At 60.9% G+C, this 27,178-nt stretch overlaps 1 protein-coding gene across 1 annotated transcript; it reads right to left on the reverse strand.

Annotated features, from left to right (window-relative positions):
• Positions 1-4,594: 4,594 nt before the first annotated feature.
• On the reverse strand, positions 4,595-15,123 carry TBX2 (T-box transcription factor 2). Its single transcript, XM_021524978.3, has 7 exons — positions 14,542-15,123; positions 13,549-13,816; positions 10,788-10,934; positions 9,072-9,148; positions 8,825-8,994; positions 7,035-7,648; positions 4,595-6,211 (listed from the first exon to the last, which is right to left on the reverse strand). Exons 1-7 carry the CDS (start codon positions 14,904-14,906, stop codon positions 5,765-5,767), a joined length of 2,088 nt encoding a protein of 695 aa, XP_021380653.2. The 5' UTR covers positions 14,907-15,123; the 3' UTR covers positions 4,595-5,764.
• Positions 15,124-27,178: the final 12,055 nt, after the last annotated feature.

Genomic DNA, 27,178 nt, shown 5'->3' on the forward strand with positions numbered 1-27,178 from the left:
GGGACCCCCCGGGACCCTCCAGAACCCTCCGGGACCCTCCGGGACCCCCCGGGACCCCCCGGGACCCCCGGGACCCCCGGAACCCCCGGGACCCTCCAGGAACCCCCGGGACCCCCGCGACCCCCGGGACCCTCCACGACCCCCGGGACCCCCCGGGACCCTCCAGGACCCTCCAGGACCCTCCGGGACCCCCCGGGACCCCCGGGACCCCCGGGACCCCCCAGGACCCCCCGGGACCCCCCGGGACCCTCCGGGACCCTCCACGACCCCCGGGACCCCCCGGGACCCCCCGGACCCTCCGGGACCCCCCGGGACCCCCCGGGACCCCCCGGGACCCTCCACGACCCCCGGGACCCCCGGGACCCTCTAGGACCCCCCGGGACCCCCGGCCCGGCCGCGGCCCCGGGGCCGCCCCTCGGCGCGGCGCCGCTGCGCCACCTGGCGGCCGAGCCCGGCACAGCGCCGCGATTCTCCGGGTTCGGGGCGCGTCCCGGGCAGGGAAAAGCCCGGCTTTGGCTTTGGCTTTGGATGTAGGTTTGGCTTTGGCTTTGGCTTTGGATGTAGGTTTGGCTTTGGCTTTGGGTTTAGGTTTGGCTCACAACCAAGCGGTGCCGGTCCCATGCCGCTGGCCCGAAGCGCGGGCTGGGAGCGGTGGGACCCCCCGAGGAGAGCAGCGGAGGGACAGCTGGGCTCCCCCCGCTCCATCCCGTCGGATGTCCCGAGCAGAGCCTCCTCCCTTCCCGGCGCGGCTCCGAGGAAAGCCTGGGAAAAGGCCCAGGCGGGCGCCGAGGGGCGAGGGACCTGGCTCTCCCTCGGCATCACCCGCCGCTGTAAACAACCGGAATAAACCGAGAGCCTCCCCTTTCCCCTTTCCCACCCTGCCTGAAGAGCAAGGACGGAGCAAACGGTGCCTGCGGCTAAGAGCCGGCTCCGTATCAAAATAAACAGCTGCTTTTTCACTGATAATGTCTTTACCCACCCCTCCCCTCCGCCCCCCAGACACCCACACGGATCAAAGTAGCTCTGGGAACCTTGTGGCAGGGAACAGCCTGGACGGCTGCTGCGTCCTTCCCACAGCTCCGGCCCGGGACAAGGAGCGTGCCCCCGCGGGGATAACGGGAACCGGAGGAGCGAGGCCAAGAAGCCTTTGAGATGCCGGTGCCCGGAGGAAGGACCCAGGCAGAGGGTCCAGGGGCTCAGCCCTGGAGCAGGCAGGGAGGATCTCACCGGCAGAGACCGGCCGGACTCCACAGCTGGGCTCACCCCACAGCCCCATAAATCCCGGCCGGCCGCAGGCGCGGAGCCGCGGCCGCGCATCCCGGCCCGAGCGCACAGGTGCGCGGGGATGTCCGGCCGGAACGGGGGGCGAGGCTTGGCCGGGAGCGGGGGCGGGCGTGTGCAGAGCCCGCCGGGGCCCCGCCGCTGCCCTTTGTCTATTGATCCGCGATCGGGAGCCGCAGACAGAGCGGCGGCCCCGCGGGTAATTGGGGCTCCGGGGCCGTGACCGCGGCTGCGCCCCCCTCGTCCCTGCGCTCCGCGGGGAGCGGGGCCCTAATTGGGAGCCGGGGCTCGGCCCGCTCCGCTTTGTCCCCGGTGCGGAGGCAGCGCGGCGGCAGCACGGCGCCAGCCCGGCAGAAAGAGCTGCCGCCCCGCCGCCCACCCTCCGCCCGTTCCGTCCGTCCGGGGCTCCCCTTGCCCCGGCCGCACCCCGCGCTCGCACGTCGGGACTGGCAGATGCTCGGTGGAAAGTTCCAGCGGGGGGTTTGATCCCGAGTGCGGCAGCCACGGGCCCTGGGCTGGGAGCAGCTGCTGAGGTGGGGCAGGATCCTGGCACCGCGGCATGCCCAGCTGCATGGCATCGCTCTCGGAGCCTCACCCCCTCTGCAGCTTTCAGTATTTAAGGGGAGCTTATAAAATTGGAGAGCGACTTTTTACACAGACAAGGCAAAGGAGATGATTTTATACTAAAGGTGGTGAGATTTAGATTGAATGTTGGTGGGAAATTCTTCCTGTGAGGGTGCTGAGGCCCTGACACAGCTTGCCCGAGGAAGCTGAGACTGTTCCAACCCTGGGAGTGTTCAAAGCCAGGTTGGATGGGGCTCGGAACAAGATGGATTTTAAGATTCCTCCCAACCATTCTTTGCCTCTGTTACTCTGCCCCACATCCGTGACCCAAAATGCACAGTGGCCCTGGGGTAACACACAAACACGGGGCCAGCAGCCCAGATGAGGGGCTCGGGGCCCTGCAGAGCCTCCCTGGGCTGCACAGGGACAAGAGCCGTGGCAGCGTTCCCCCTCTGCAGGGCTGCGAGATGCTCTGGCATGAGCTCATGTTCCTGTTTACAAACACCCGCCCATGGAGCCCTTCCAGCAGCGCTATTGTGCTGCACGGCAGCTCACGGCCAAGGCAGCCGGGGTTTGTCCACCAGGCCCACGGAGCCCTCAGGGCAGCTCTGCTATTTTTAGTGCCTGGCCAAACACCTCGTGCATTTAGCTGAAGAAATCCAGAACTCACCACTAACCTAGTGAAGATTTCGGTGTGTGAGGACCTCGCTGCTCCGGCGTTTAGGTGGTAAGACACTGGCTCCAAGCACCACCAGAACACCCAGAACTTTCTTTCCCTGACAGGACAGTGAGCACAGTGGCATGGCCAAGCCAGGTTTTGCCAGGTGCAGAGCAGCAGAGCCATGGGGGGGCTGTGCCGGGTGTGCCCCCGCGGGGCCTCCCAGCGCCTTTTCATAGCTGAGGAAAAGAAATCCCAGCACAGTGCGTGACTAATCGGTAGCTGCTCATCGAGCTGCTTGAATAGGGTTTCTCAGAGCCTGGGGAAGGCCAGGGCAGGCGTGGAGCAGCTTGGCTCCTGCTGGAACAGCCTGGTTGGGGTGGGGGCAGGCCATGCTCCCTGCCTTTGGGCACTGTTCCTCAGGGTCAGCGTCATGAACCCACAGAACACTTTTCCCCTCACCAGTGAAGAGTGGCTTTGTGCTCAGTGGGCAGGTTGGGACGTCCCTCTGGCACCAGGATGGGTGACAGGGCTGTCCCTGACCCACCAGGATGGCAGGAATCTATTGTGAGGCTGCCCCAGCATGTTCTGCAGCACCAGCACCATCTCCCCACTGTGATTTTCCCAACCACCTTCGCCTGAATCCAGCACGGATGGATTAGAGGGGAAGGGCCAGAGGAGCCCCCGCGCTGTCACAGCTTGTGCCCCCCTCACTAAACACAGAGCCCATTAAATTGCTGCTCATCCTGAGTCATGCTTATTCAGAAATAATCCCGCAAGCCGAACTTTAGTCACCACGCTTCCCTCCTCCTGGGCAAGGCATTCCCACCCTGCAAGCAGAAATAATCACAGAGGCAGCATCTCCTCTCCCCACGCCGAGGAACCCTCCCAGCACCTCTCCTCAGTCACTGGGGGGGGTTCAGAGCCCCTTTTCTTCCCCGTTCCCGCAGGATCGGGAGCGCGGGGGAGGCGCGGAGGGGCCGCGCCCGCCCCGTCGGGGCCGCGCGGCGTCGCCAGCAGAGGGCGCCCCGCGCCCGGCGCTGCGCCCCAGCCCCGCGCCCGCGGATCCCGCGCGGGGAACGGGAACCGCCGGGGAAAGGCGCTGCTCCTGCCTCCGCGACCGCGCCCCGACACGCCCCGGCCGCCCCCGGCCGCCGGGGGACACGGGGGGATTTAAAGCCCACGGCTCGCGGCGGCCGCATCACCGACAGGTCGCTCCGTCACCATCGCGGACGGCACCGGCGTGCCCGGGTCGCACCATCACCATCTCAGATGGCACCGGCGTGCCCGGGTCATCCCTTCCCCGTCACTATCCCGGACGGCACCGGCGTGCCCGGGTCGCACCATCACCATCTCAGATGGCACCGGCGTGCCCGGGTCGCACCATCACCATCCCGGACGGCACCGGCGTGCCCGGGTGGCTCCATCACCATCCCGGACGGCACCGGCGTGCCCGGCTCATCCCTTCCCCATCACCATCCCGGACGGCACCGGCGTGCCCGGGTCATTCCGTCACTATCCCGGACGGCACCGGCGTGCCCGGCTCATCCCTTCCCCGTCACTATCCCGGACGGCACCGGCGTGCCCGGCTCATCCCTTCCCCGTCACCATCTCAGACGGCACCGGCGTGCCCGGGTGGCTCCGTCACCATCCCGGACGGCACCGGCGTGCCCGAGTCATCCCTTCCCCGTCACTATCCCGGACGGCACCGGCGTGCCCGGGTCGCACCATCACCATCTCAGATGGCACCGGTGTGCCCGGCTCATCCCTTCCCCGTCAGCCCTTCCACATGGCCGCCGGTGCCGCTCTGCCCCGCTCACTCCATCCCCGTCGCTGCCGGTGTGCGCGGCGCTCCCCGCCGGTCCCGGAGCGTCCCCGCAGCACCGGCGGGCCGGTCCCGGGGGCGGCGGAGGCCGCCTGGCCCCCGCGGAAGGTGCCGGTGCTCCGCGCACTGCCCGCGCCGTTCCCGTCTCTCGCCCGCGGAGCCTCCGCGCAGCGCGGAAGGGGCGGCTCCCAGCGCTGCGCACCTGCGGAGCCGCGGCGGCCCCGACGGGGCGGAGCGGGAATGAAACAGGCGGCAGCCGGCAGCACTTCTCCGAGTAGACTTTTTTTTTTATTGAAAGATGTGAGAATTTCATCAAAACTGAACAGACAGATACCCGAGTAACCAGCACGTTGCAAATCATGTATCTTTTTATTTTAAAACAAATATAGAGCACAGTCCTGTGATATTTAAATTTATTATACTTTTTTTTTTTAATCTTTTTTTTTGTTCTGGAGTGAAAAATAAAAACCTGAGGTTTATTCCTGCATTCTCTATACCCCGCACTGTAACAATGTTTTAGTTACGTTTTGGATTCGTTAGTTTATTTTATTCTAGCAAAAGTCCGTTAAAGGATTGAAATCTTAGTTTTAATGACTCCAAAAATTGTTTTATCAGTGGCACATGATTGTCCTAGAGAACAGGCGGGATAAACAATATTTTAAAACACAGAGAAACCGATATCTCCTTCAATCACAAAGAGCTAAATAGTTTTCATTTACAATATATATGTTCATGTAAAATGAAAAAAAAAACGAAAAAAAACTTAAATGCGAGGAGTTAAACTCTAAATATTATGTACACACCAATGTACAACTCTGAATAAATTAATACCAATTTGCATATTCTGGGATCCTTATAGCTTATTTACACAAATTACCATTTATTTCATAAATATCTGCCCAGGTACCCACGAGGCTCCCCCCGCCGTGCCCGCCCTGCGCGGTGGCAGCTGCCGAGGCGGTTTGGTTTCCATCTTCTGTTTCTTACCTCTTTTTATTATTTTTTTTTTTCCTCTTTAAATTATCTTTTTCCTTCCCCCTCCCCTTGCACAGATGAGGGTTTGGCCCCTCTCATTCCCCACCGAGGCAGGGCTGCCCTGTCCATCAGGTGTCTGGGCACCAGCTCCTCACCCTCCCCCGAGCTGCCCAGTGCCCGGAGCGGGGAACTGGGGGGTTCCTGGGGGCTGCGTGGCCTCGCTGGATTTGGGGGAGCCTTTCCCAGCCCCACAGGCCAAGGGGTGGGCAAGCCCTGCCCTCCAGCCGCTCCCTCCTGGCTCTGGGGTGGTGGCTCCGCACGGCCGGCGGGGTCCCTCTGCTCCAGCACCCCGCTCCCTGTCTGCTCCCAGCCCTCGCTCCACAATAAATATTTATACTGTGCTGTACAAAATACCAGTGCTTCTCCGCCCCGCCGGGAGGGCTCGCTGCCCGCCCTGCCGGTCACTTCGGGGACTCCCTGCCGGGCGACAGCTCCCGCTGGCTCTCCAGCCCGCTCACCAGTCTCTGGATGTTCTGCAGTTCGTTGAGGGACTCCTTCAGGGAGCCCTTGGGCGAGGCGGCGGGGCGCTGGCTGCCCGCCTTGTGCAGGGGCACCTCGGGCACGGGGCTGGATTCGCGGCTGCTGCCGGCCTTGGAGCCCTCGGAGCCGGGGTTGAGGCTGGCGGGCAGGCCGGTGGTCAGCAGGTTGGTGCTGGGCGGGATGCTGACCGGGAGCTGGTAGGGGCTGAAGCGCAGGCGGGGCCGGCTGCCGCCCAGGAAGGGGTTGCGGGACAGCGGCCCCGCGGCGGCCGCGCTGCTGGCCGGCATGGCCGAGGCGGCGGCCGCGGCCGCTGCCATGTAGGTGTAGGGGTAGGGGAAGAGTCCGCCGAAGGTGGGCATCGGGATTCCCTGCGGGGAGAGAAAGAGCGGTCAGGGTTGTGCTGCTGCTCTGCTGCGTCCCCGCTCCTGCCCGTTCCTCCCAAAAACAAGCCAAGGCGAAGATGGAACAGCCCTAAAAACAGTGTGGGGGTGTCCGTGTGGAACGGGCTGAGGGAGGGGGTACAGCCCCGTCTGCCCCATCCTGAGCCGGGCTGGTGGCACGGAGCACAAACGCTTGCTGAGATCTGCCCCGTCCCCTCCCCACACGCTGCCTGCGCAGCATCGCAGCCCCTTAACCACATTAAAACACATTGTTAAGCCGGGTGGATAAATTAGGGGAGTTCAAAGACATCTCTATTCCATCAGGGGAGATGGGAAAGGCAACACCAGCGCAGGCGCTGTGGGAGCGCTTCAGAGCTGACAGGAAGACAGGGAGCTGCTGGATGGGGACAGCCAGGTCAGGCAGGGCCACAGCTCCTGACTCTGCCCTTGACTATGGAGGAACCATAGCAGCTGCAAAAAAAAAAATCGAGATTTCTTCTCAAATCAACCCCGAAACTGACTTCAAAATGTCCTCTGCGCTCTGCCTGAGCCAAATCTGGTAATGTCTCAGGGGTGTGTCACCCCTTGTCCCTGTGGGCTGCAGAGGGCCTGGGGGAGGCTGGGGGCACCAGCAGCTCCTCTCTGCAATGGGGCCACCCTGCATGTCCCCACACTGGGGGTGACACTGGCCGGGCCTGACCTGCATCCCCAAAGTGCTCTGCTCACTCAGGGAGCTTTTTGAAAGGATGTGAAGAGGAGATTCCAGGGCCCAGCTGGACGGCAGGGATAGGGATGGGGACACAAGGCTTACCTGAGAGGCCAACATGTGCTGGGAGAGGTGGAAAGGGAAGGGGGTGGCCGTCCCTGCTGCGCCCGGGGCGGACGAGAGTGCTCCATTCTCCAGGCTGCCCCCGCCGGTCACCGAGGCCAGCAAGTGTCCCATGCCCATGGCAGAGAAGGCGCCGGGGGCCATGGCGAACTGTCCCGGGTGGATGAAGAGGGGCTGCCCAGCGCCCAGCGGGCTGAAGAACTGCTGCCCATGGAGGCCGGAGAGCGCCAGGCTCTGCAGGTGCCCGGTGCTCAGGTGCGGGGGGCTGTCCGTGTGCACCATCAGCGGGGCGAAGGCCTCCTTGCCCAGCCCGCCGCCCTCCGTGTCCTTCTTGCCCGGGTCAGTCTCTTTCCTCCTTCCTTCCACCTTGTCCTTCTCCAGGCCCCGTGTGCCGAACAGGCCCTCAGCGGGAGCCTCCCGGGGGGATGCAGCATCCTTGGCTTTCTCCGGGCTGTGCCTCTCCTTGCTCCGTTCCTCCGGGCACCGGGGGCTGCCGCGGGGCGTCGCGTCCTCCGCGCTGGGGCTGGCGGCTGCCACCGGCCGCTCCTCGGGCACCTTCTCCACCTCCGCGTCGCTGTCGGGCCCCGGCTTCTCCTCTGCAAGGGGATGGAGGGGCAGAGGGTCAGAGCAGAAGCACCCTCGCCCAGGAGGGGTTGCGGTGATCGATATTAATGGGAGAGACTCATTTTGGGGGCAGAAATGGGCCCTCGTGCTACGGTCACTCTGGGGAATGGGGATTAACAGCAGCACGTCCTGTGGCTGTGCCAGACAGGAAAAACATGTTTGATGGAGAACCAGAAGCTATTACAGCATCGCTCTCCTGAGCTGCAAAGTCCGAGCGGGGATGAGGAGAGCGGGCAGTGGACAGCGCGGGAGGAAATGGTCCTGCGTCTATTTAATTACATGGAGCCGATTGCCAGTGCACCGTGGATTTATTCCAAATGTGCAGGTTGACACAGGTTAAAGAGGCAGTTTTAAGGCTGGCAGTATGGTACAGACTGCCCTAAAAAGGGATTTAATTTAAAAAACCCCATTGAGCTCTCAGAGGAGGCAGGGGGATGCGAGGCGAGGGGCAGGCGAGGGCGAGGGGAGCTGAGCCCCTGCCTGAACGGCTCCACTAAACGAGAAAAGCCTTTTGGTGCGGGTGAGGTGAAGCTCTGCAGGGCTGGGGCAAATATTCGGGAAAGCCTTTGAAAGTGGAGAGGGGTGTAATAAACCCTCCCTGCAGCTCGGGGTGGGGGGTTGCAGTTTTGATGAAGGTTTGCAGGGAATCGAGTTGGTGGGAAGTTTAAAGAGCAGATTGATAGTGCGGCGAGACAAAACCCAGCATCGAACAACTGCAGCATGGGAGATGCTGGTTTATTTTCATTTACCAGCCTGAAGCCCTGGTGTTACAACATTATTTTCCTCTTTCAAATGTATTAATTCTGTTTCTTTTCTCTTTTTGGGGGGAGTGTGAGATTCCCATGGAAGGCAGGGCACGCCGGGCTAACGTGGCGAGCACATTTGCCATTTCTTCTTGTATTACATAAATACAAGACATCAGGTGTATAGAGAAACAAATATATATTCAAAAGAAAACACGTAAAGAAAAAAACGTTGCAACTTGTGAATGCCACTTGCGTTTCCTCTGTTTTTATCCTTTCCCCCTGCGCGGGTTCCCATCTTTATTTTCCTGCGCTTTGCCTCGCCGCCCACAGGAAATCGGCACGCAGCAGTCCCGAGGGAGCAGAACGCTTGGGGACATTTGGGGACCGCCACTGCCGCCTTACCTCTGCCGCTGCCCTTGAGGCGCAGGGGGCTGGGGAGGGCACCCACGGGCGAGTGCAGAGCATCGCGCACGGCCGAGGGCTCGCAGGAGGAGGCGTCCGACTCGCCGCCGTCGCGGTCGGGCTTGCAGGGCTCCTCGTACATCCGCAGGGAGGGCAGGGAGAGCTGCTTCCTGCGGGCGAGAGGCAGCGTCGGGCGCCGGCCGAGCCCCCGCGGCCGCGGAGCCGGGGCGACGGGCGCAGCCCTTACCTCTTCTCCCGCCGGCCATTGCCCGTGTCCCGAAAGCCCTTGGCGAAGGGGTTGTTATCGATTTTCAGCTGCGTGATCTGCGAGCGGGGAGAAGGAGAGAGAGGGCGGCGTGAAGCCCTGGCCGCCCCCCGCCCCTCTCCTCGCCGCCGTCGGGGTGCGCGGCGCAGGCTGCGGAACCCGCGTTAACACACCGCATGCTTTATTAAAAATGATGCTGAGGTTTGGGCTTGAATTATTAATAGCGTCTTAATGATAGGAAGTTATTTTTCACGGCCCCCCGGAGGGAAGATGGCGACTGAGCTGCGCGGCGCTGGTTAAAAGCTATTCTTATCCCTCCCTCCCTGCCACGGGCTGCTGCCGGGGCCGGCGACATCAGGGCGCTCAATAATGCATGGCCCTGAAACACGGCCCCGAGAGGGGCGCTGCAAAAGGCCCGGCTGCCCGGCCCCGCCGCGACCCCCGGCCCGAGCATCCCCCTGCCCGAGCATCCCCCTGTCCGAGCATCCCCCTGCCCGAGCATCCCCTTGCCCGAGCATCCCCCTGCCCGAGCATCCCCCTGCCCGAGCATCCCCCTGTCCGAGCATCCCCCTGCCCGAGCATCCCCCTGCCTGAACATCCCCCGGGCCGAGCATCCCCCTGCCCGAGGATCCCCCTGCCCGAGCATCCCCCTGCCTGAACATCCCCCGGGCCGAGCATCCCCCTGCCCGAGGATCCCCCTGCCCCGAGCATCCCCTGGCCCAAACATCCCCCTGCCCGAGCATCCCCCTGCCCGAGCATCCCCTGGCCCAAACATCCCCTGGCTCAAGCATCCCCCTGCCCGAGCATCCCCCTGCCCGAGCATCCCCCTGCCGGAGCATCCCCCGGGCCGAGCATCCCCCTGCCCGAGCATCCCCCGGCCCGAGCATCCCCCTGCCCGAGCATCCCCCTGCCCGAGCATCCCCCTGCCCGAGCATCCCCCTGCCCGAGCATCCCCCGGCCCGAGCATCCCCCGGCCCGAGCATCCCCCGCCCGACGGGCCCCACGGCGGCGGCCGGCCCGCGCAGCTTGCGGCGGGCGAGCAGACAAAGTGCTCTTTAATCGATTGTGACTCTTCGCCATAAACTTTACGAGGGAAACAAGCCCACCAGGACCCTCAGACAGAGCTGTCAATTAGCATCAGCAGCCAGGGGTGGAGGTGGGGGTCAGCTTTTGGGTTAAAACACACACACAACTCTTGGAAGGGGACGGCAGAGGCTCTCTGCTCCCCATCGCACTCTCCTGGCTCTGTCTGCTCACAGGGTGACACTTGCTAAATCACGAAAGCAACTAAAATTAGCTTATCGGCCTCTGTTTTTTGGCTCCTCCAGAGCCCTGAGCACCTTCTTGGTGAGGCTGCCCAGGCCTGGTGCTGCTCTTCACTGCCTGGGCCTGCAGCAAAGACTCCCACAGCCCAGAAAGGGGCAACAAACTCCATGAGGGGATTATTCATAGTAATAATAAAAATTCTGACAACAGCATTAGTATTAACACTAAAAACAGCGATAATAATACAAGCAGTATGAGAGTGCATCGTACTCTGAGGGCTTGAGGTTTAACCTTTCTATTGTCACTGCTTTTTGCCCCAAAATATCCTCGCCAACATGCATACACACAGAATTACGGGGTGAGGGATGGGACAGGGGTGAGAACAGGGACAGGGACAGGGGGAGGGACGGGGCAGGGGCTGCCCGGCCCTACCTTGTCGTTCTGGTAGGCAGTGACGGCGATGAAGTCGGTCTCGGGGAACACGTAGGTGCGGAAGGTGCTGTAGGGCAGCTTGAGGATGTCGTTGGCCCGGACGATGTGGAACCTGGGCTGGTACTTGTGCATGGAGTTCAGGATGGTCTGGGATGGGCGACAGAGAGCACAGCCCGCGGCTGCCGTCAGCCCCACGCCTCCAGCTCCCTCCCTAAAAAAACCCTTTTCTCCCAAAAACAACCCGAAAAAACACACCACTCAAATTCAAAATTCACCGTGAGGAAGGAATGCTGGCAGACGCCAGAGAAGGAGATTTATTTTTGTTGTTGATGCCGTTGCGGGATCTGTCCCCAAAGAAGGAGGTCAGGGAACGCGGGCAGAACGCATCTTTGCGGGTGTTAAGCACGGCAATAAAGCAGCAAAAGGGATCTCCCAGTTTTATTACAACCCTGCAAACGCGAGGCGACTTTTCGACAAGTTTCTCACCGCTTTTCATATTTCCGTGCTTAAAAATAAATTACTATCCCTCACCACCACAAAAAAAAAAATAATGTTAAAAGGCTCTGGGTGAGTGTCGGGGGCGGCAGGAGCCGGTGCCAGCCCCAGCCAGCTCCTGCGACCTGAAAGGAACGTTTCACCACGAGCCATAGCAAATTTATGTCTCGGAGCAACGTTGCAGAAGGAACAGACTTTTTTTTTTTTTTTTCCCAGCCAGGTGTCTGAAAGCCTCGCCAACACTCAAAGCCGTTCTCTCCCCTTTCATTTTATTTTTTTTAGTTTGGTTTGTTGTTTTTTTTTTTTTTAATAAAACCCAAATTCCCCGCGATTTGGCTGAGGATTTTTGGAAGCGGCTGAACACCCCAAGCCGCGCCCCTGGGGCCGCTCCGACCCCTTGCCCCTCGCTGTCTGCTTTCCTGCACGATAGCTTTTAAATAATTCCCCAACCTGCTGTGGTCGGACTGAAACGCAGAATTCACTGCCCAGAATTCGTAGAGGGACGGCGAAAGCTTGAGTAATTATTGTCAAATAACGTCAGCCAAATGGCTAAATAATTATCACTTCATTTCGGTTTAGAAGGTAATAAAAAAAATCCCCCCTTTTTTTTTTTAACCCAAGCAATAATCACCTGCTGATGAACTGTCGGATCGCTGTTATATTGATATAATCTAGATGGGATTTATCATAAAAATGGTGCAAAAAGTCTCATTCAGGCGTGCAAATCTGCATTCCTTTAAAAAAAATAATCATCCCTCTCTGACCAGATGGGCACTGGCTAAACCCTCATCTCGCAGATTTAACAGTCCGGATTTTGGACAACGACAGATACCAGAAATCTTTAATTGAAGGAGGCGAACCGTTAAAAGCGCTGAATCAAACTAGTTTTTCACCAGTACAAAAAAAAAAAGGAGGTATTTTTAAGACTCCTTCTCTATCGATTTACCTTTCTGGCTATAAATAACCTCTCAATGTATTATTTAACAAAGACGCTGTTTCCTGCCTTAAGAGAAAAAAATGAAAGTGAGAGAAAAAATTAAAAAAAAAAAAATAAAAGAGAGAGTGGAAAAATCGAGAGGGGGAAAAAATAAAAAGAGAGGGGAAAGAAAGTTCTCCGGGAGGCGCGGAGCTGCTCCGAGCTCCCCACCCGAGCGGGGTCCCGCAGCTCCCGCAGCGCGGCTGCCCCGGGCCCGGCTCCCCGCTAATTCCCGTACCAGCAGCGCTGCGCGATGAACTTTCCCTTTATCGCCCCAAATGCTCGCTCGGAGGGAGGAGAGCTGGCTGGGGCGCTGGGATTTCCCCCTGTGCGTTCCCGCAGCATCGCGCTCCCCCGGCGTTCTGAGCCCGCTTTCTGCGGCTCTCTGCGAATGGCCAGCGCTCTCCGCTGTCTTTCTTTTCTCTCTGCCTCTCTCCTTTTCCTTTCTTTGTTTATTTTGGTTGGTGGCCTTTTGGCTTAATTCTTTCGTTTTGTTTTACCTCTTTTAGGTGATGCAGATACCATCAATAGGGATAGAAACAGGGGCTTTCAGAGGCAGATGGTGCCAATGATTCCAGCCCTTCTCCCGCCTGCGGAAACCCAGCGCAGGTGCCGCCGGGCCCGGCTCCTCTCGGCCCGGGTGGCAACCACAGCCCCCGTCCGGCCACCTCAGCCCTCGTCCGGCCACCTCAGCCCCCGTCCGGCCACCACAGCCCTCGTCCGGCCACCTCAGCCCCCGTCCGGCCACCTCAGCCCCCGTCCGGCCACCTCAGCCCCTGTCCGGCCACCTCAGCCCCTGTCCGGCCACCTCAGCCCCCGTCCGGCCACCTCAGCCCCTGTCCGGACACCTCAGCCCCCGTCCGGCCACCGCCCCATCGGGGCTGCCCTCGCTGCAGCCCCGCACGCCTCGGCCCCGCACATCCACCTCCCAAAATTCTCTCCCCACAGAGCCTCGAAGGCTGGCAAGACGCAGCAGGAGATGCCGGAGAGGCCGGGGATGTGGGAGCCAAGGGGAGCCCGAGGCTGCCCGCAGCCCAACTCTCCTTTTTCCCCCGGAGAACGGGAGCTGCCCCTCGGTGCCGGGCACGAGCGGGGGCTGCGGGACAGCCGGGCCACCGCAAGGCCCGGCCAGGCCCCGCCGCTCAGACCGACCCGGCTGCAGGAGGCTCGAAAGCCCCGCGGTTTCTCCGGGGAGATCACGGGCAGCCCCCGCACCGGGCAAACCCCGCACCGGGCAAACCCCGGGGTCCCTGCCCGGGGGGCTCCGCTCTGCCCCGCAGCCGCACTTACAAAGCCGTGCTTATCCGAGATGTTGTTGGTGAGCTTGAGCTTGTGAAAGGCAACAGGTTTGGCCATCCACTGCTCCCCCGTGGCCGGGCTGTCGGGGTGGATGTACATGCGCTTGGGCATCTCCGGGTCGGCCTTGCCAGCCACCATCCAGCGGGAGTTGTGGAATTTGTACCGGCAGTCGTCGGCCGCCACTATATCCATCAGCAAAATGTACTTGGCCTTCTTGTCCAGGCCGCTCACCCGCACCTTGAACGGGGGGAACATCCTCCTGCGGAGAGACCCAGAGCAGTACAGGGCTGCCCCCGCCCGCCGCCGACCCCCGACGGCCGCGGCCCCACCGAGCCCCCGGCACGGCCCGGACCGACCCCAGCGACCCCCGGTACCGCCCGGCCCCGCTGCTGCTCCCAAAACACCATCTTTTACTTTGGCTCGCTGAGGGTTCCCAGCCTTCCTCACGTCCCACCTCTTCTCATCCTGCTCTGCTGCCCACACCGTGGCAGAAAGCAGGGAAAGAGCTCAAAAATCCCATTCCGGGAAATAAGGGGCGAAAACATATCCTTGTTTTCCCTCATTTCTCCGCCTTTTGAGACCCGCTCGCTCAGCACCTCGGGCTGCCTCCCCCGGGCTCGGGGCCACGGGCAGGGCCGGGGACGACCTCGGACGTGGGGAAAGTTTGGCAGGAGGGAAGGAAGCAGCGGGAAGCGGCGTAAACAACGGGAGCGGGGGGTTCCGAGCGCTCGATTAACGCGCACGAATTTAATTCGGGATCGCGCTCGGAAAAGTAATAATGCGAGGCGGGGGGGGAGCGGTGACGGGAAAGATCGGAGGAGCGGGGGGAAAACATCTCCGAAAAACTCCAGGGATCGAAACTCCCGGCGTTAATTCACGGGATCGGATGGGAAGCGGGATGGAGCGAGGGGCGAGGGGCGAGGGCGCTGCGCGGCCGCGCAGGTGCGGGGCGGGCAGGGGGGGCTGCGCGGGGCCGGCTCTTACCTCCCGGACTTGGTGATCACCATCTCGGTGCCCAGCTTGTGAAACTGGTCCCAAAGCTCTTTGGCTTCCAGCGTTACTTTGGGGTCGTCCTCGACCTCCTCCTCGGGTTCCAGGCTTTTGAGCGAGCGCAGATGGGCGGCTTGGTGGTGGTGTCCCAGGGCCGAGACGTGCAGCCCGGCCTCGGCCGCCCCGGCCAGCCCCGGGTCCGGCATGGGCTTCGCCAACGCCGCCGGAGGCAGAGCCAGAGCCGGGAAAAAGGACGGCTGGGCGGCTGCGAGGAAAGCTGACATGGGGAAGTCAGCCGGCCGGGGTGCGTGGAAGGGGTGGTAAGCCATGGCAGTCCCTGGGAAGGCTGGATCTCTCATCGGTGCATCCACAAATCCAGGAGAAAAAGAGGGATTCCCTTTACAAAAATGCGTGTGTGGGTATTTGTTGGGTTTTGGTTTTTTCCCCTCTCCTGCCCAGCGAACTCGCTCGAGTCTCTGGAAGAGGAAGGAAAATCAGCAACACACACACACTCCAAAAAAAAAAAAAAAAAAAAAAAAAAGGCATAAAAAAAAGAGGCGAAAATCAGCCGAACTAGATTCGGGATTTAAAAAAAAAAAAAAAAAAAAAGGAAAAAAAAAAGAAAAAAAAAAGAAAAATAAGAAGAAAAAAAAAAAGGAAAAGCGAGGCAGTTCCCGGCTCCAGGGACTCCCGGTCTGCGGAGGGGAGACAGTAGGTCCTTATTTTTTGTTGTTGTTGTTGCAGCGAGGGAGAGCGAGCGAGGGAACGAGCCCTCCCAGGAAAGTCCTTCCCGACACTAAAATAGAAACAAAAGCCGGGTCGGGGCTGCGCGGGGCTGCGCGGGGCGCGGCGGAGCAGAGGCGGCCGCGCTGCCCTCACACCCCCGCGGGCCCGGGCTGCGCCCCGGCGGGGCCGGCCCGGCTCCGCGCTCCGCGCTCGGCGCTGCGGCTCGGGCTGCTCATGGCCAAAGGAGCCGAGTGGGAGCGGTGAGATCTTGTCCTGATCTCTGTAAAACTGTGACTATCTCACATGTCCTTCCTGCTCTGATCCGCCCGCTAATGAGCCAAGCCCCCTTGATTGCTGATTTTACGCGTTTCAGACCAATTGTGGATCTGCATAGGCGGGGTTTTGACAGCTCCGGCCAAGCTCCGGGCGCGGGGGGGCGGGGGGCGCGGAGGGAGGGAGGAAGGGAAGAAGGGAAAAAAAAAAAAAAAAAAAGGAGGAGAAAAAAAAAAAAAAAGAAAAGAAGAAGGTGTCGGAAGCATCGGCAGTAAGAAAACATGTCAACAGAATAAAATATTAACCAATGACAGAGAAAAGTGCTCGAAATCCCACCCCCGGCTCCTTTCCGCATACCGGGTCAGCCCCGGCTGCGCCGCCGGTGCGGGGCCAGCGCGGAGCCGCATCGGCGGAGCGGGAGCGGAGCCTCGGGGGCGGGGGGCGGCGGCAGAGGCCCCCGCCGGTCTCCGCGGGGGCGGCGGGCCGGGGAGGGGGGAGAGGCCGGGGGAGCCCGGCGGCGGCCGCCTGCCGACAGATCCTGGAGAGCGGATCGCGGTGGGGCGCGCCCCGCCCGCCGCTCCGCGCAGCACCGCGCACGGCCGCGCAGCGCCGACGGGGCGGCCGCCGGGAGCGCGGCCCGGCGGAGAGCTGCGGCCGGCGGCGAGGCCCCGAGCGGCGACCTCCAGCGCGGGTGAGTCGCTCCCAGCCGTCGCCCCCCACCCTGCCCGGCGGCCGCCCCGACCGGGAGCCGGGGGGGTTCCGCCCGCCGCTCCGCGCCCGCGGCGGAGGCGCGGATGCCCGGACCCCGCCGTCGAGGCGCGTCGGGTTCGCGGCCGGGGGCCAGCGCGGCGGTGCCCGGCCGGAGGGGCTGTTTACCCGGGCGGGGGGAGGCAGATAAGGAGGAGGGGGGACACTCCGGGGCTGTTTGCTGAGGGATTAGGGCCGGTCTCGCCGCGCCGGGGCCCGGGGGGCGGCGGGCGCGGTGGGTGTCCCCTCGGAGAGGCCGGTTTGGAGATCTGCGCTGATTAACTGAGGGCCGCGGTGGCTGAAGAGGGCCCTGGCGCCAGGCGGCTGAGCCCTCACAATAAAGACCCGTCTCTTGTCACTTCATATTTACCCCCAAATCTTCAAAAAGCGCCCTGCCATCCTTCCAAGGCTCCTGCCCCGCCGCCTGCGTTGCGACCAGGCGGGACGGGGGGGGGTGGCGGCCGGCCCACTCCTCTGCCCCCCGGCCTGTCCTCCCCCGCCCCCGGACCCTCCCGCTCCGCGGATGCGCAGCGAGGCGCGGCCGCAGCAGCTCGGAGCCCTCGTGGTCCTGTGTCGCTGCTCCCCGCGCAGGGTGGGATGCGGAGACCCCCGGGTGTCCCCTTCCCATCCCGACCTCTCCTCTATTCCTCCGCCCCGGTTCATCCCGCTGGTCGCGACCCCCGCCCGCAGCCCCCGGGGGAGCCCATCCCCATCCCCGGGCTCTTCTCGGGGCCGATCTCCACCTGCCCCGCGTCCCGCGGCAGGTTCACCTCTGCCCGCACCGCGCCCGACGGGGGGTGCCCCGCTGACCATTGAACGGGCAACGGGGACTGAAATTTAAACCCAATTTGGACTTTGCTTCCTCGCCGCCGTGGAAAACTGCTGACGGCAGCTTTGGCAAAAGTGGGGCTTGCTTGTATTTTTTTTTTTTTTTTCCAATTTCCCCCCCCCCTTCACAAAGAAAAAGTGGAGCCTTTCATTGCCTCGGGGCCAATCTCCCCACATCAGGACGGTTCTCCCGCGGACACCTCGCCCTCTGCTCCGCGGGAAGACGCGGGGCCCGGCCCTTCTGGGCCTGGAGCAGCCGTGTCCCCGCGGGAGAAGGTCACCTGTCCTCCGGGCCACCGGCCCGCACCCCGCCCGCGGCCCCCGCACCGCTGCAGCACCGCCAGCGGCCTCGCCTGCAGAATAAAACCGATCCAGAGCAGCCTCGTGTGCCGACCTTCCGTAGCGCCGCCGCCGGAGGGGCAGCGGGGATGAGGGGCTAACGGGGACCGGGTACCAGCGGGGACCGGGAACCAGCGGGGACCGGGAACCAACGGGAACCGGGATACCCACTGCGCTGCCACCCCTCGCGGCCCCGGACACGACCCAGGAGCCTGAGCCCATGGACGGCCGTGCCCGCACATCGCCCGCCGAGCACCGGGCAGGGAGAGAGGAGGCACCGGCCTCGGTTCCCGTCCCGAGGGCAGCTGTGCCCCGGGCCCGAGGAGTGTCCCCGCACAGTCCCCTTCGAGGGAAGGGTTCCAACCTGCCCCAGCAGCGCTCGGGGCCGCCGTGCCTGGCTCCCGGTCCCCAGTTCCCGGGCCGAGCCTATGGAGACCGGGCTTGTCTCGTGGATTCTTCCCGGGATCTGCCCCGGGGATCCGTCCCCGTCCAGCCCGGGGAAACCGTCCCGTCGGGCCATCCCCGCCCCCCACCCGCCCCGCATCGCGGCCCCGCTCGCTCTTCCCCTTTCATCTCTGCCCATCTCCACTCATCATCCCTTTTCTATTTTTAGCCGGTAGACTTAGGCCTTGGCGCCAGGCCGTTTAAGACCTGTCAAAGTCCTTCATATTTCCCTCATGTCACATGGACCTTTCTCTCTCTTCCCCGCGCCATGCGAGGGCCGTAATTTGGATCTGTGAGCTGGTGAGCAAATGCAATTTGCTCTTCTCCATCGCTGTGTTGTCTCCGTGACCCCAGCCAGCAGGACGGCTGGTGTCCTGTCCGGGGCACTTACACAAATTGCGGGTGATTGATGAAAAATAACAATTCTCACAAGCAGCCGGGCCTCCGCCTTCCCCTCCTCCCGGCTCCACCGGGCTGCGGCGGCCCCGCGCCCCGGGGAGCGCTGCCCCCGACGGGGTGCACCAGGCGAAAGGGGTTTTCTTGTGCCCAGGGCGACCCCCCACCCCCGGCAGCGATGCCACGGCAAGAGGAGACCCCAGGGCCCTTGGGGAGGGCGGCCCGGCTGCTCGCACCTTCCCAAATTGGGGGAGTCGAGGCGGGGTGGACACAGGCCGTGGCGTGGGGGGGCGGACACGGTGCCACAGGGGTGGGCTCCTCTGTCGGACACGGTGCCACAGGGGTGGGCTCCTCTGTCGGACACGGTGCCACAGGGCTGGGCTCCTCTGTCGGACACGGTGCCACAGGGCTGGGCTCCTCTGTCCTTCTCCGGGACGTCAGCGACTCCCCGAGTGGAGCCGCAGGTGCGGGGTGGGGGAGCTTCCTCCGTCCCGAAGGAACCCGGGTCCTCCAAGCCCCGGGGCGCGTTCCCCGGCCCGACCTGGCCCTGCAGCCCCAGCTGGGCCGTGGGGTAGGCGGGGAGGAGGAGAGGGGCGGCCCCGCAGCTTCGTCGGCCCCTGTTCTCCGCTCCACCTAGAGAGGAAAAGAGCCCCAGGTGTGATGGAACTGTCCTCGTTTGATCTCGCCCACCCGCGCCCAGGATACCCCTCCTCCGTTTTCCTTTTCCGGGGCGCCCTTCGCACCCCTCGGCGGGGTGGGAATCCCTTTATCCCGAGAGATCCCGGGAAAACGATTCCTCTCCCCCGCCGTGCTCCGGTGCCCGCTGGAGGGGACGGGGAGGGGCCGCCGGGCACCGGGGCCCGGCTGACGCCCTTTTATCGACAGCTGCCGAGAGAGATGCTCGATCTGACACCAGCCTCGGCACCACCACCCTCCTCTTCCCCCCGCTGCGCGGCTGCGGAGCTGGGCGCCCTTCGGGGCGCAGGGAACCCCGCGGAGCCCCGCCAGCACGGCAGCCCCCGGGCCGCCCCCCCTCCCCCGAGATCCCCCTGCCCTCAGACTGTTTAGATTTCTCTCCAGCTTTAAAGAAAATATTTCCAGTAATCCAGATTTCTGGAAAATAACAACATGCGGGGAGACGCAGACACAAACGCCGCTGAAGTTTATCCAGAGTTTGAACAATTTATAAACACATTTCCCAGCCTGTTTGGCAGGGCGGGCGGCGAGTGACCCCGGCCCGGCCGGGAGGAGACACACGCATCCTCCATCCTCCCGTTACACCGCGCCGCTTTGAGCTGTGAAGCTGCACTTAATTGAATTTTACATTATTATAATTTTTTTTTGGTTGAGTTACGGAGCGCTCTCCCTGCGCGGGGGCGGAGTGACCACTCCAGCCCCGCGCCCCCGGGGCTCCCCACGTCGGGGCGCGGCGCCGAGCCCGCACCGAGCCCGCTGCCTTAAAAGGAGACGGGAGCCCCGGTCCGGGCCGTGGCAGAGCGAGGGGACCCGCCTGGAACCCGGGCTGGCACCGAGGATGGGGATGGGAACGGGTGCGGGGATGGGGATGGAGGGGCGCGGTGGGGGATCATGCAAATCCCTCTGTTTAAAAAACTTCCATTCGAGAAAGTGTGTCACATCCCGGCGCGGGAGCCTAATCCCGGGCTAATGCCATTATCGCCGCCTCATCGCTGTCATGGGATGGGGCCGGGGGCGAGCAACCCCCACCGCCCGCCGCCACGCGTGACCGCGGCTCGGTTCTGCGGGGAAACGGAGCCGCAGATCCGCTCCTTGTCGGGAGCCCGGGATCGGTGTCGCTGCCCCTCCCGGGTCCCCCGGGCGCTCTATCGGCGCCTATCGATAATCGCGGTCCCGCTGTCCCCTGATGCTCTGTCGGCGCCTATCGATAATCGCGGTCCCGCTGTCCCCTGATGCTCTATCGGCGCCTATCGATAATCGCAGTCCCGCTGTCCCCTGACGCTCTATCGGCGCCTATCGATAATCGCGGTCCCGCTGTCCCCTGACGCTCTATCGGCGCCTATCGATAATCGCGGTCCCGCTGTCCCCTGATGCTCTATCGGCGCCTATCGATAATCGCGGTCCCGCTGTCCCCTGATGCTCTATCGGTGCCTATCGATAATCGCGGTCCCGCTGTCCCCTGATGCTCTATCGGTGCCTATCGATAATCGCGGTCCCGCTGTCCCCTGATGCTCTATCGGTGCCTATCGATAATCGCGGTCCCGCTGTCCGCCCGCTCTCCCCGAGCGAAGCCGGTCCCTGGAAGGGCGAGCCGGCGCTCGTCTCTTTAACAGCTCCAGCAAACGGTGTTGTCTGATCAAACGGTGCTGGTGGGGTCCCCTCTCTGCTCCCTCTCTGGATTAACAGCGAGGATTTGGGGTCGTTCTGCTGGAGCGGCCGGGACGAGGCTGCCCGACTCCCGCAGCCTGAGGCGTCCTGGCGAGCAGGGGAAAAGGGACAGAATCGGTTCTGGGAGCAGAGAAAAAAAAATCACTGGGGGTTCCACACACAGTGCAACCTCCTCAGTCACCCAAAAAAAATCCCCTTCTGGACAGGAACCCTGCTTGTACCTGAGCAACAAAATCCTCGAGGATCGAGGACAGGAGACATCCCGTTTTCTCTCCCTTCTTAGTTTTATTTTCAAGCTGTTCCTGGTGGGTGCAGTCCCCTCCCATTGCCTCTGGAATGGGGAAGGTGCAGGGCAGCCCCCAGCCCCACGAGGGTCACTCAGCCCCCTTGGTCCCCAGTCCCCCTTGCATCCCCAGAATCCCTTTTCCCCCTCTTTGGGGCTAAGAGCTTGGCAGAAGTTACAGATCAAAGGAAGGATGAGTGAGCCGGCCCTGTGTGGGCAGAGCCGACAGGGTCTCACATCTTGGCCTGTTTGCTTCAGACGGGATCTGGGAACTTGTCTGGAATCACATCTGAAGCAGGATCTGACGCCGCTGGTCCCACGTCACGTGAGTTGTGGTTTTGGTCTAGGTTTGACTTTTAGAATTGCAGAAAATCACTGTCTCGTGTTCATAGGAGAGAACATTTCACTGGCGAGAGAATAAAACCAGCCAGAATAAATCACGAGCTGGTCCTGGGCAGGAGTAACACTTTTCATTGCATCTGTCCCTTTCCTGGGTGTTTCACCACGGACAAATTTGATGTACACCGGCACTGCGTGGAAGGGCAAACTCTCATAACCTCGATTTACATTTCCTCCAAAACCCAGTGCTCCTCCAAGCCAGAGGCAGAGAGGTGGAACATGCCCCTGCAGGCAGCACAGGCTCTTCCCATCTTTCAGTTCTTAAAACCAGTCTAGAAACTCAAACTGCTCTGGGGCAAGGCCACATCTCAGCCCTGCATCCAGCCCCATTCCCGGGCACCTCCGCATTGCGCTTCATTTTCCCATTGCCCAGATTTTTCCTCACGTCTCTGTAGGTGCTGGGCTCTTGCACTGACCATCCTGGGGAATTTGGGGATTTGGGCACGGGCAGACATGCTGAAACCCTCAAGCCCCTCTTTTCCAGCCTCCCAGCTCCTCGCCCACGCGAGCTCAGCGGTGCTGGCAGATTGTTCTCCAGGGCGTGTTTTCCATGGATACCTCAACGGAGGCAGCACCAAATAACAAGTAAATAACAGCCCGACGCCGGCCTGCCGGCACAAAGCAAGCAATTGCCCTTCCCGCAGGTCACTAATCTCTTGACACACGGTCTTTGAGACCTGGGCCACGGGGAGGGAGGCTGAAAGGGAAGAAAAGATAGTGGGGACAATGGCGGGGCCGCCGGCTGGCTAATAACCCTTGTCCCAGCTTTGTGTGGGACACTCAAAGTGGCGCTGGGACCAATTCATCCCCGCAGACAAAACCACGCTCCTGCCTCCGCCGCGGTGCCCGGGACGGTCCCGACTCACCGGGCGCAAAGCTGGAGCTGCTGCAGGTATTAATAGTCCCCTTTTTGTATCCCCCGCCGTGTTTTCCCCTCCACGCTGAAAACAAACCCTTCACTCGATCCGTTTGTCCTCTCCAGTTGCCATCTGTCTTGCATCCTTCAAATCTCACCTTAAAAACAGTGCCTCTTGAGCAAATCCTCCCCGGCAGCCCCGCGTGCCGCCTCGCCCGCCGCGGGCCTGACACTACAAGCGCTCATTGAAGTGAAGGGGATTTGAGAGCGAGCAGGACACGCCGGGATTAAGGCCACAGATTGTGCTCCCCGGGCTGCAGCTCCGCCCGCCCGCGGCTCTGCTCCCTCCCCTTGGCATCAGCAAGGTGGCCCGTGGGCGGGCAGCCGCATCCCCCTGCCCCGCAGCTGCTGGTGGGATGCAGGGAAGCACCTGAGCCGCTCCCCCTGGGCACCTCCTGCTTCCTCTGCAGGTGGGAGGAGGAGAGGTCACACCCTGTGCCCTGCCGAGGAGGCACAGGGGGCTTCACACACGGGGCTGCTGTTTGCACAGATGTGCAGGCGTTGTCTCACCTCACGGCATCCCATCCCATCCCATCCCATCCCATCCCATCCCATCCCATCCCATCCCATCCCATCCCATCCCATCCCATCCCATCCCATCCCATCCCATCCCATCCCATCCCATCCCATCCCATCCCGTCCCCCCGGGGCAGCCTCTGCGGGGCGGCCCCGCCGAGCCGTGGATCAGCCGCGCATCAAAGCAGCGGCGGCCGCTCCGAGAGGACGGTGCCGGTGCAGATGTTCAGCAGCAGCTTGTCTCAATTACAGAGAGCAGCAGAATTTACCAGAAAACCCAGGGAAAGGAAGGCAAAGAGTCCTGGGGAGTGGAGGGCCCACACATCGCTTGAAGCTTCAGAGCAGCAGATCCCCATTTTAGCTCCAGTTTTACACTGAATTACCTCACATTCCCCTCCAGCCCTTGCTGCGGTGGGCATCACCTGCTCCCATCAAAATCTTGCTCTTCTTTAGGAAAACCCCTCCTTGCTGGGCTTCGTGGGCGTAGAGAAGAGTTCAGATTTCTGATCCAAGCCTCTGGAGCTGGTGAGATTCCTCCTGGAAAATCAACCCACATGATAGCAGAGCTGATCGTGTGACCCACAGCAGGGTGACACACGGTGGTTTTTGGCTGAGCCTGGCAAGGGCAGCCCCGATCCTGCCCAGATCCCACGGACACTGTGAGCTACCAGCAGCGGGAGTCTCATAGTCCGGGCAGTCACCCGGGCAGGACAATGGCATCACTCCCACATGACAGCTGGACTTTCTCCTTTCGACAGCAAAAAGAGCAAAATTCAATGTGCCTCGGGAGGTGGCTGCAGTGTGGGCACCCTGGCATGGGAGGAGAGGCAGTGGGATGTGCCTGGCCTTTCCACTGGGGGTCATGAAATAGGTGCAGGGTGGGAGGGGAGCAGGGCCAGCTCCTCAGCCGGGCTGCAGGTGCTCTCTCAGGTTTTCTGCTTGAATGGAGCTGCTGCTCCGAATGTGGTTCACAGCCTCCAGCCCACAGCAGACCCTTGCCAAAGTCCTCTCCCCAAGCTGCTCAGGAGGGAATGTGCTCGCCCGTCGTTCCCATCTCATCCCAGGATCCTCCCTGGGGGATGCAGAGATGCTGGGATTCCTCCAGAACACATCAGGGTGTCCCTGCTCCCACAGTCCCACTTTTAAGGGAAAATAGAATCGGTTTTCTCCCTGTCCTTCTTCCCATGGACCCACGAGCTGACACCTCCCACCTCTCCAGAAAAGGGTCTGGAAGAAGAGGGGCTGGATGGGAGTGGGATTAATGCTCAGCTGCCACATGGGCAGTGGCATCGCCTTTTATTAATGCCCTGTAATAATATTGTAAATACTCACTGGGAAATAATTATATCCTATAAAAGAAGCAGCAGTCTGTGGTTTGAGCCAGGACTGGTTAGCAATACTTGTTTTTATTAAAGAGATGTTTCATGTCTTGTTTATAGATTAGATTTTAACCTGACAACCTTTTAACATTGTATTAAATTAGAAATTAACTTTGTATGGCTGCTCACTGTAAAATGGACCCACTGATAGGCTGAGTGCTAGGGAATATTTCTGATACCTTTCAGACAGCAAAGTTTCCAAGAAAATTCAGAGCCTCCTTCTTGATCTAGACCAGGGCTTTGCTATTAATTAGTGTTTATGATCAGGTGGCAGGAATGCTTTCCATGGAGGGGGAGCTGCCAGGGAGCAGCATCCCTGCACTGTGCCCACCCCCAGGGAAGGAGATGGAGGTGACAGGGGACGCTGCGAGCCCCTGACCCTGCTGTCGCTATTTTGGCGTAATTTCCTGCAGCAGCAACTCCCAAGAAAGGCAAAAATTCAGCCTGGGAAGACGCACAGCTTCAAACGACATCTGAGCCCAGCGAGGGGCGGGTGGCGATTGATGGGACAGTGTCAATGCCCAGGCACAGCCGGGCATGTCCCAAAGGCCGGGGGGACATGTGGCACGTCCAGCAGTGTCCCTGGGCAAAGGCATTTGTGGGATCCCTGAAAGCTGTCCCCGCACAACCCCGGTGACATCGGCCCCAGGAGGTCCCACCCTGCCGGGCTGGGAGGACTCCGGAGCCCAAACTGACGCCGGAATTCGCTGGATGTCACGGGATAGCGGGAGAGCGAACAGCCCCTGTGCCGCGGGGACAGAGGGACAGAGGACAGAGGGACGGAGGGACGGAGGGACGGAGGGACGGAGGGACAGAGGACAGAGGGATGGATGGATAGAGGGATAGAGGGACAGAGGGACGGATGGATAGAGGGACAGAGGGACGGAGGGACGGAGGACAGAGGGATGGATGGATAGAGGGACAGAGGGACAGAGGGACGGATGGATAGAGGGACAGAGGGACGGAGGGACAGAGGGACAGAGGGACGGAGGGACAGAGGGACGGAGGGACAGAGGGACAGAGGGATGGAGGGATGGATGGATAGAGGGATGGATGGATAGAGGGACAGAGGGACAGAGGGACGGAGGGACAGAGGGATGGAGGACAGAGGACAGAGAGGGGACGGAGGGACAGAGGGACAGAGGGATGCTCTGCCCGGCTGTGCGGGGCACGGGCAGCTGAGGGCACAGCTGAACCTCTCGTCCCTTCCCAGTTCTGCTCCCAGCAGCTCGGCCCCTGCGAGCTGCAGAGAGGCTCCTGCAGCCCCGGGACAGGCGCTGCCGCAGACAAATGCTTGTCCCGGTGCCTTTTCCATCTGTGAAACAGGCCAAGCAGTGGATCCAATTATTCTTTTTTTCCCCTAGCACACAAGGCACTAATCATTTATTGAATTAAAAAAAGAAAAAAACAACAACCCTCGTCTACACAACTTTTATTCCCGTTTTATTCAATTAAAACTCAGGGTAGAAAAAAAAAAAAAGTTTCTTTTTCTGCTTTTTGCAATCACAAAGACCCGATCTCAGCCCCATTGACTCGCTAATTGTAAGCACTCAAATGGTTGGGTTTAAAGTTACACTTAGCAGCTGTGAAACATTAGGGTGAAGTGATTACAACCTACTGGAGGATACCGAACATTTTTACAATATCTCAGGAGCATAAGGGAAAGACAACAGGAAATGGCGCAAACTTTCCTACCCTGCACAGCAACAAGCCAGAGCAAAGGAGTGAGAAAATAAATGCAGAGACGTGGCGCAGACGTGGTTTGGATGCTCAGAAAGTTCCTGAGGAAGCCCTGGTGAGAGCACCGTGGATTTGCCCCCGGCCAGGGAGCAGCGCTCAGGGATTCCGCAGCTCCACTTTGCGGCGTGCAAAGTGTGTTTGCCAAACTCTGCTCCGGGTTCTCTGCTGAGGAAGGAGGATGGAGATCTTGGCAGTATTGTGCCCTTGGCCAGGCCTTTGCCTTGTCCCAGCAAATGTTCTGGGCCTGGGGAATGGTGCTCAGCGCAGGAGAAAGCAGAGTCTGTCCCCTCAGAGGGACAGGGACAGGATGGGGCTCAGCATCCCTGGCAAAGCCACCAAGGCCTGAGCTCCACGTGCTCTGCAAAGCACCAGGAATCCTGATGGGTACACCCAAACCCTGCACTGCTCCTGAGATCTGGTTTCATTTGAACTCCAAGCTGCCACGATGGAAAACCACTGACTTCCCACTCCTTTTCAAACAGCCCAACATCCCCCCTCCCATGATTTGAGCCTGCTACACGCGTGTGTTTATTATAGAAAGCAGGGTAGGATAAGAAAGCAATATTTCATGTTAATTCATGAAATCTGAACTCAACTTTTAATAGAAGAGCCCCACTTTATGCCCAGAGTGATATACAGTCCGCCCCACTTTAAATGAGACGTTTTGCCTTTTGAACTCAGCAGGAGCCCTCTGCTTACAACTACTGGGAACAGTTTAAAAACCTGCGAGTCCCCGTGTCTCTTGGGCTCTTTGGTTTATATCATGGCACAACATTCTTGCTGGGCTGCCAGCTGCCGTGCTGGAGAACCTGGCGTGTCAGAAACTCACTGGGAGAATTTCCACCGCGGCAGGAGCCCGAAATCCTGCAAAGACCATGAGCCTCTGGTTGTTTTTAAGTGGGGTTTGGATCAAGTTCCTAGACTAAAAACCTGGTTGTGTTAAAGTCAGGGGTAAACCTCCCTTAAGAGCAACTTACAGACTTGTCAAGGAGCAGCAATAGTCTCTCCTGGTGCCTGAAAATGAGTTCTCATGTGGCTGCTGGGGTTGAGGAGGAGGAAGGGTGGTGTGGCACGAGGCCACCTGGCACCCAGCTGAAATGGGGGGCTTTTAGGGCCATGGGTGGGAGCAGGAGTGTGGTGTGAGTGAAGAACACAGTGCAGGGATGTGTTGCATCAAATAGAGTTACTAATGAATCAGATCCTTTAGAGTTATTATTGAACAAAATCCTACACAATTATCATTAAATCAGACCCTGCAGACCTTAGAGTTAGTGATAATTC

The sequence above is a fragment of the Lonchura striata genome, chromosome 20, assembly GCF_046129695.1.
Source record: "Lonchura striata isolate bLonStr1 chromosome 20, bLonStr1.mat, whole genome shotgun sequence".
Lineage (NCBI taxonomy): Eukaryota > Metazoa > Chordata > Aves > Passeriformes > Estrildidae > Lonchura > Lonchura striata.